At 37.5% G+C, this 8,765-nt stretch overlaps 1 protein-coding gene across 1 annotated transcript; it reads left to right on the forward strand.

The window, feature by feature from the left end:
- Positions 1 to 469: 469 nt before the first annotated feature.
- LOC103703565 (eukaryotic translation initiation factor 3 subunit B-like) lies at positions 470 to 7,294 on the forward strand. Its single transcript, XM_008786463.4, has 12 exons — positions 470 to 621; positions 779 to 933; positions 1,259 to 1,499; positions 1,763 to 1,909; positions 4,355 to 4,483; positions 4,983 to 5,111; positions 5,190 to 5,273; positions 5,375 to 5,499; positions 5,585 to 5,783; positions 5,866 to 6,398; positions 6,511 to 6,619; positions 6,726 to 7,294. The coding sequence occupies exons 2-12, from the start codon at positions 812 to 814 to the stop codon at positions 7,068 to 7,070; spliced, it is 2,163 nt and encodes a 720-aa protein (XP_008784685.2). The 5' UTR covers positions 470 to 621; positions 779 to 811; the 3' UTR covers positions 7,071 to 7,294.
- The last annotated feature ends 1,471 nt before the right edge of the window (positions 7,295 to 8,765 follow it).

Below are 8,765 nucleotides of genomic sequence, written 5' to 3' on the forward strand. Positions count from 1 at the left end.
AATTAGACTGGTTCTGGGCAAATCTAATAGTTATACCGAGCTTTGCACATCTAAGAGCATCATCGATCCTGTGCCCATCTCCAAGCAAAGAGGAAGTGAGGTTCTCAAATTTTTCACTAGATCACAAAAAAGATAACAATGTGCGATCATTGTCCCTGCCCTGTTCTAGAAACTCTAGATTGTGATGTAAGAGATTGAACGAACCAGGTCAGTAAGACTTGGAAACAAAAAGATTTGGGTTGTAGCATCAAGCTGAAAGCTGAAGCACCAGACGTCCTGCTATGAAAATAGTATCTTATAAGCAGCTCAAATTGAAGCTGGAGGTTCTAACTGACATTTTTTAAATAGAAGAGAGTTCGTGGGGAGTTCTGTATAAATAGCTGAAGAGTTAGGGGGCTAACTGTAATTTTGTGAAAGTCGGTCCGCCTTGCGGATTTTATGTTGGACCTTGTACAAATTAACCGCTCCGGATCGCGCCAGCTTCGGTGCCGGCAAACCCAATATTTCGCTCCTCTCCCCTCGCACGTGCGACGGCTAGGGTTTCCAGCTCTCCTGAAGAAAAGTGAAACTAGGGTTTTATTCTCTCCCTCTAGCGCTCCTCGGCGTCTTGGATGGTTTCAGGTTGTCGGTTTTATTCCTATTTTTTCCCTCCTTAAATTACTCGAATATTACATTAATTTCTTGTCTGAGTTCTTATTACTTTAGAGTTCAGAAGAAAAAAATTCCGTCGATCCGACCCCTTCTTTTATTCTGATTGGAGTTTGCTACCCTCTCGCAGTTTGTTCGGAGATTAGTATCTGCTACGAAGAAAATGGCGGAGGTGGTCTCCATGGCCGATATAGAAGCAACTGCTCAGCGTCATGGAATCGATCTATCTTCTGTTGATTTGGATTCGATCCGACTACCCCCGGGAGAAGATTTCGGCATCAAAAGGTAATCTTGGCTCCGATATGAGAAAACCCTAGCCCGCTGTTATTTATATTGATTCAAATCTCATTCGCGACATTACTAAAAGTTGCCTCCTCTGTTGTTTACTGCGTAATATCAAAAGGTTTTTGTTAAAAAATTAAATTCGTCGCGATGGTGGGGAGGATGACTAGCCCTGTTTAACTAAACCCTAACCGTAACTCTAACCCTAATCCGCTGTTATTTGCATTTCTATCTAATTTGATTCGAAAAGTATTGGAAGCTGCATTCTCTCTTTTTTTTTCCCCGCTGGATGTTTATTAAACATTTTAATAAAAAATGAATTTTGCAGTGATGATGATGAGGATCCCCACCAGGAGGATCCTTTGGAATTTGAGGCTGGGTTTGGGAACACCATTGTGGTGGATAATCTGCCGGTGGTCCCTCCAGAGAAATTCGAGAAGCTTGAGGGTGTTGTCCGGAAGATATACAGTCAGATTGGCGTGATAAGAGAGGGAGGACTTTGGATGCCAATGAATCCGGAAACCCAAAAGACTCTAGGATATTGCTTCATCGAGTACAATACCCCTCAGGTAATCTATATTGAACCCTTGAAATGGTTTGTTATGTCTTTCTTAGACTTTTTAGATCATATGCACTCAGTACCTCTTTTCTGTTATTATGGTCATTGATTGTGAAGTACAAGGGACTGAAATACCATTATCCATTTGATTAAAATTGAGGAAAGAGGTGGATTTTGTTAACTATAATTTGTTAAGTTGTTTATTAGTCCCTTTACGTGATCATTTAACGGTGATTTTTTGTTGTTTTTATCTCTCTTTTGCCATGGTAACAGGAAGCAGAACTTGCAAGGGAAAAGACAAATGGTTATAAGTTGGACAAGTCACATATATTTGTGGTTAATTTGCTTGATGACTTTGAAAAGTACATGAAGGTTCCAGAAGAGTGGACCCCTGCTGAAATTAACCCATACACTCCTGGGGTAAGCTTCTTTAGCACTGCTTTGTTTTTTTGAGTTTATATTGAGGATCAGAAGGTAGTAATCTCTATTTCAATTTCTCGAGTAATAATTGTATTTTTCAGGAAGGCACACAGCCAAGATTCGCATGATTTGTTTTGTTTTTTATTGTCAATTGCTTTATAGGGATTGTCTGCATTGTTCACCCGTATCTCGATGTGCTTATGGTGATATTAAACTGGTATTTCTGCATAGAGGGAAGCCAATAAAGTTCACAGTTTGTAACTCATTATACACAACAACTGATGTTTTGCTGACATGATGCAAATTGGGAAACAATGAAAGCTTGTGGCAGGACATGCCGATGTAGAAGAGTGTAAACATGTGTTCATTCCCTCTTTGCTTCCCCCCTCTTCTATTTTAAGAATATTAAGTAACATAATAGTGTATCAAAAGATTTACTAATGCTTTCAGTCCTTAGCAATGGTAAATTTGAGCTTGATAGTGGTGAAAACTCGGCAAGATTTATTTAGAACATTTCCTACAAGAATAAGGTCTGCTACTTAGTTCTTAGTTAAACTGTGATGCAAATTGCACATGAACTAGATTTATCGTCCTTGTAGCATTTTATTGGTACACAAATGCACAAACATAGGTGCAACTTTTACACAATCAATGGATATAGGACTGATCCAGAAATAGTAGTAGCTACTCAAATCATGAGCCACCGTTGAAATGAATTTAGGTGCAAGAGTAGGGAAGAGGAAGTACTTAGGAAAAATACTATGTTTCTGATACTACAACTATAGTAGTGTATATTTAAAGAATTCAAGAAATCATGAAGCAATTAGCAGTACATTTACTGGCAAACTCATAATAATAGTAGTTAGAGTCAGCTTGAAGCTTGACTTCCCAGGCCTTAGTGCAAGATAGGCTTGGATGGGTGGGACCAGAAATATTATTTATATTACATAATATTACCATATGCATCATGCTTAGACATGGTAGATGGTATACCATATGAAGCACCTACAGTAATTCATATTGCCTTTTATCTTCCTTTCTCTCTATTTCTTTCTCTTTTTTCTTTCTCTCTCCTCATCTTTCTTGCCAGTCTTCTTGACTGATTAGATGATGGAATGCTGTATGACTGAGCCCAGCCAGTTAATTTAATCGACCCAATTGAGTGATCGTTCTCTTCTACCATATCTTAGATTCTGTTAAAATTGGTAAATGCTGTACTATATGCCACTGGTCTTTGACTTTTTCTGAAGTATTTGATATTGTTGGGTTTTAACTAATAAATTATTATATTAGTAGTCTATTTTAATGATAGAGGGGGCCTATTCATGCATAGCAAGTTCTTGGTTGCAATGTCATCAGTAGCATATTGCAAGTCATCAATTTTCTCACCTTCTCAGTAAGGCTCTCCATGGATCATTTACCTTGTTTTTCTGCATCCTGTTGATTTCATTTATAGTTTTGTTTCTAATTCTACTCTGATATGGCCTGATTGATTCTGTTCAGTTAAATGTCTATAAATGTTTTAAAAATTTTATGATATTTTTGTACATTTTATTAAAAATGAACATTTTTTTATTAAGAAATAAAAGAAAGCAATTTTCTTTCTGGTATTTCGTTTAGTCCAATGGCCATGTTGCATTGTTAGAAAGCTCTACAATGTCAGGGTTGCTAGGAAAAACATATAATCAAGAAACCATGATACTTCAGACTTAATTGATAAAGATGAACAATATGGATGAATTTTATGGATAATTTATAAAGATGGATGAAATTTAGACGTGTTATTTATCCATGAATGTAGTTGGTTCCCGATCAAATTCTCCATGATGCTCTAACCTTTTTTCTTTGGGGGGTGGGGGGTGGGGGGTGGGGATCCAGTATACAACTTTTATAAAGGTTATTTATTGTTTCAAGATATAAAAAGAAAGATGTGAAAGAAATATGAAAGATGAAATGCATGCTTTCAATATCTGAAATACGATTGGGATGAGGAAAAGATCATTGTTGTTACAGAATATTTAAATGGTGTTAAGCACAGAAGGTGAAATGCATTCTTTTGATCTTTGAAATATGATCAGGATGAGAAAAGAGTGGGTGATGATGTGGTAATCATTGATGCTTTCCATTGTGGAAATAGTACATTCCAATTTGGTTTGCACCTAGTGCCAAGTTGGACTGAGTAATTGATATTCAAGATAACTTTTTCCTCATCAGGAAGTTTAATTACCTCTATTTAGTGGGTAAGTTGTGTCCCCTATCATGACAAGTAGCAAGTGCGCCCTTGTCCATGTAACTATTCATAATCAAGTTTCTTTATTAAGGATACCATCTTGGTAACTTTAGAATTAAATATCAAGCTGGGTGCATGTTGATGCATCCTTAATTCAGAGTTCTTGATGAAGATATTATGGTGGCATTTCTAAACATGCAACTGCTATGTTACAGGAAAATCTACAGCAGTGGCTAACTGATGAGAAAGCTAGGGATCAATTTGCTATTCGTGCTGCTACATTTACTGAAGTTTTCTGGAATGACTCCAGGCAACTGATGCCCGACCTTGTTTATCGTCGTCAGGTAAGCATTTGTTCTACTCCCAAATTTTCTGTGCTGTGCCATTTCTTCCAAGGCAAGGAACTTATGTTTAAAAGAGAGTGACCATTTGATAGTATTGTGATCTTTTTGTGATTGCAAGAATCTTTTGAACTAAATTATCAGGGGCATGAGACGATTTTATCACTAAGAAACTCATTGCTGCTGATTTTCATGTGATGATCATGTGTTGTTGGTGCTTTTTTTCTTTATATGTGGTGGATTTATTATTTGCACTGAAAAACTTTAAGCATTGATTTCATATATGAGGAAATAATTCATCGTATGCATATATATACACATATATATGTATATATGTATTTGAGGATTCAACTGTCATTATATAATCTCTTACATCCATTGGAAATTTAGGAATTTGTTTGCCTGCTATCAGAAAGTTACTTTTCTTATTTTGTTTTAGTTTTTGCCTCTGTGCCCATTATAAGGCAATTAAGGATTGGTTCTTCTCTTCTCTTTTTGGCAGTACTGGACAGAGAGTTTTGTCCAGTGGTCTCCTCTTGGGACATACTTGGCAACAGTTCATAGGCAGGGTGCTGCTGTCTGGGGAGGTGCTACTACATTTAACCGTTTAATGCGTTTTGCCCATCCACAGGTTGTTCACTGCTGTTAGTTTTGCTTTTGTATTTACTAATTATTTGCTTATGTTGCGGCTGATACCCATATTTAACAGGTCAAACTGATTGATTTCTCTCCTGGGGAGAAATACTTGGTCACATACAGTAGCCATGAACCTAGCAATCCTCGTGACACACATGTGAGTATTTTATATCAGTCTTCTCCCTATTCTTCTATTCCCGGTTCCTCACTCTCTCTCCACAGTCAGTCATCTCTGATGTCCCCATGATTTTCTTTTAGAGAGTTGTACTAAATATTTTCGACGTGCGAACTGGAAAAGTGATGCGAGACTTCAAAGGAAATGCAGATGAATTTGCAGCTGGTGGAAGTGGTGGTGTTTCTGGAGTTTCATGGCCTATATTTAGGTCACTTCTAATTTTATTTGAGTTTGTCTCCATTCATCGTAGGCCCTCAATCGCTGGTCCTTACAAATGTCTTCCAATATTTCAGGTGGGGTGGTGGCAAGGAAGACAAATATTTTGCTAGAATCGGGAAGAATATTATTTCTGTTTATGAAACAGAGACTTTTACACTGATTGATAAGAAGTCTTTGAAAGTCGAAAATGTGATGGACTTCACTTGGTCTCCTACTGATCCTATAATAGCACTGTATGTTCCAGAGTTAGGGGGTGGAAACCAGCCTGCCAGGGTAACAAAGCTCTTCTTCAGATTATGTTGCTTACCATTTTTATGTAATCCAGTGAACTTTAGAGTTCTCATTTTGCTAACAGGTAAGCCTTGTTCAAATTCCTGGCAAAGAGGAACTAAGGCAGAAAAACCTTTTTAGTGTCAGTGATTGCAAAGTGTATTGGCAGAGCAACGGAGAGTATCTTGCTGTCAAGGTTGATAGATACACCAAAACAAAGAAGAGCACCTATACTGGCTTTGAGCTCTTCCGCATCAAGGAAAGAGATATCCCAATTGAGGTCCTTGAGCTTGAGAATAAGAATGACAAGATCGTTGCCTTCGCATGGGAGCCTAAAGGCCACAGGTTTGCAGTTATTCATGGTGATGGTCCTCGGCCTGACATAAGCTTCTATTCCATGAGAACTGCTCACAACACTGGCCGGGTCTCAAAGCTTACAACTCTCAAGGCCAAACAGGCTAATGCCCTGTATTGGTCTCCTGCTGGTCATTTCATTGTACTTGCGGGGTTGAAGGGTTTCAATGGCCAATTAGAGTTCTACAATGTTGATGAATTAGAGACTATGGCAACAGGCGAGCATTTTATGGCCACTGACATTGAGTGGGATCCTACGGGAAGGTAATTTTATAAGCAAGTCCATTTTGTTATGGATGCATTAACTAATTTTTTAGGATCCAGTTTCCTCTTGAGTGGATGTGGATTATGTGTTTAACTAGTTGCAACTGTGCAGGTATGTTGCAACCTCCGTCACTTCTGTCCATGAGATGGAAAATGGTTTTCATATATGGTCCTTCAATGGGAAGCTGCTATACAGAATTCCAAAGGATCATTTCTATCAGGTAAGGACTTCACTCCTAGTCCTAGGCATGAAATTTTAATTTGGCCTCTGATAGTTTGCATTCTGATGTTTTGGAATTCTTTTGTCCAATTAACTGAATGCAACAGTTCTTATGGCGTCCAAGGCCACCATCATTCTTGAGTGCTGAGAAAGAGGAAGAGATTGCCAAGAACCTGAAGAAGTACAGCAAGAAGTATGAAGCAGAGGACCAGGATATGTCCTTGCAATTGAGCGAGCAAGATAGGAAGAAGAGGAAGATGTTGCAGGAGGAATGGGAGGCATGGGTGGGCAAGTGGAAGCAGTTGCATGAGGAAGATAGGGAACTGAGGGTACAGTTGAGGGAGGGGGAGGCCAGCGATGAGGAGGAAGAATATGAAGCCAAAGAGGTGGAAGTTGAGGAGGTGTTAGAAGTTCAAGAAGAGGTTGTTGCATTTGATTTGGATGAGGATTGAGTCTTAAGAACAATTCTGGTGGTTTAAGTTTTAGACCCGTTTGTACTAAAAATTTTCACATAAACCAAAAGCTGTTAACAAAATCTATTTGACAATTTTATTTTCCAGCTACTTGCGAGTGCGTTACTTGAACAGTGGCTAGAGTATCGGAACTTGAGCTAAGTGGGGTTTGTGCTCAAAGGCAATTGGTGATGCTATCTTAATCTCATCATTTTTTTCTTAAATAAACAGTCTGTCAGTGGAACCAGGACCTGTGTAAGCCAAAGAAAGACGTTGCAGTGAGACTGTCAACAGGTTGATCATTTTAATTGCTTATGCTGCCGTGATAATCATATCAGGGTTGGAGTAGAAGTAATCAATATATTTTGAGACCCATTGTCGTCGAACAATTTGATTAGGGTGGTTGGGTTGTGATTTTAGCCCAAATTCTTTTCTTGCAGATAAATGATGTGATTGTTATACACGGTCAGACAGGTATAAATTCCATGATGACAGTAGTGGTAGAGTGTAAATTGAAATCTGCATCATTGAACTTTCAAGATAATTTGGATTGAAAAATGATAGAACACAATGTACCTCCATTCTTTTTGTTCAGATGAAAAGTAATGATGAAAACCAGTATAGGTACTTCTAAATTTTGATTTAATTATTTATGAGTGAAAGCATTCTCAACCAAACCTAACTTGATTTCAATTATTTTGTACATTTACAACTGGCATTCATTAAGATACAATTTGAAGTATTACGACTCGAGAGCTTGTTGGAGTGGTCGCGCTGTTGATGATTTTAGATTTGGTACCTTGTACCTCCAAAAATCTAGACTTAAATCAAGTTTTCCATCTGCATCAACATGTCCGCTTGCATTGGTACTGGGCACCAAACTGATATTTTTGATCTTTTTTTTAGTTGAATAAATTTTATTTATTAATAAATCTTGAAATCACGTTTAGATATAGTTCTTCATCTCGGATTTACTATGTTGATTGAGATTCTAATATCTTGGTTCGAAAATATCAGCCAAAATCTTGAAAAGTCTAAGCTCTCTCTCAAAACTCTCCTTATCATATCGATCAAGATAAACTAAGGTCTCAATTTATCTTGATTGCAGCCACTAATCGAGATAATTGATATATTAAGTTTTACAAACTTGGCTTCGATAATCTCATTTACTCTTTAAAAATAAAGATATTTCTTCACTTGTTATGTATACATGTCATCGGGCTCACAATCGACAACTCCATAATCAATTGGCATGTTGTATTTGATAACAAGTTTGTAAGTTGCACCAATCTCTTTTTATAAAGAATTGTTCATACATATGTAGTTGGTGCCGCATAGCATTGCTTAAAAAAGAAAACTAAATTAACTCAAAAAACCTCTCATCTGGTGTGTTGTAATGCCATTGCTAACTCCAAGCTAGCATCATGTTTGCCGCATAACAAAGAAAATTGATACCTGAAAGCAACTAGGGATTTTTTTGGGTGAAATTTCTAAGTTATCATTATCATTGCTAAAAAAATATAGATATTGCGGGGCATACACCCTTGAAGAGCGCAGAATGGGTTTAATGCCTCATTTTTGGTGGAACAAAAATCATATGGCGCAGGCACTAAAGAAGAAAATACAGGACATGATTTTTATTTTGCCACATTTTTTCTTTGCTCATATTAAAAAAAAATCAAAAGTTAAAGACTT

Source organism: Phoenix dactylifera, chromosome 2 (genome assembly GCF_009389715.1).
Source record: "Phoenix dactylifera cultivar Barhee BC4 chromosome 2, palm_55x_up_171113_PBpolish2nd_filt_p, whole genome shotgun sequence".
Classification (NCBI taxonomy): Eukaryota; Viridiplantae; Streptophyta; class Magnoliopsida; order Arecales; family Arecaceae; genus Phoenix; species Phoenix dactylifera.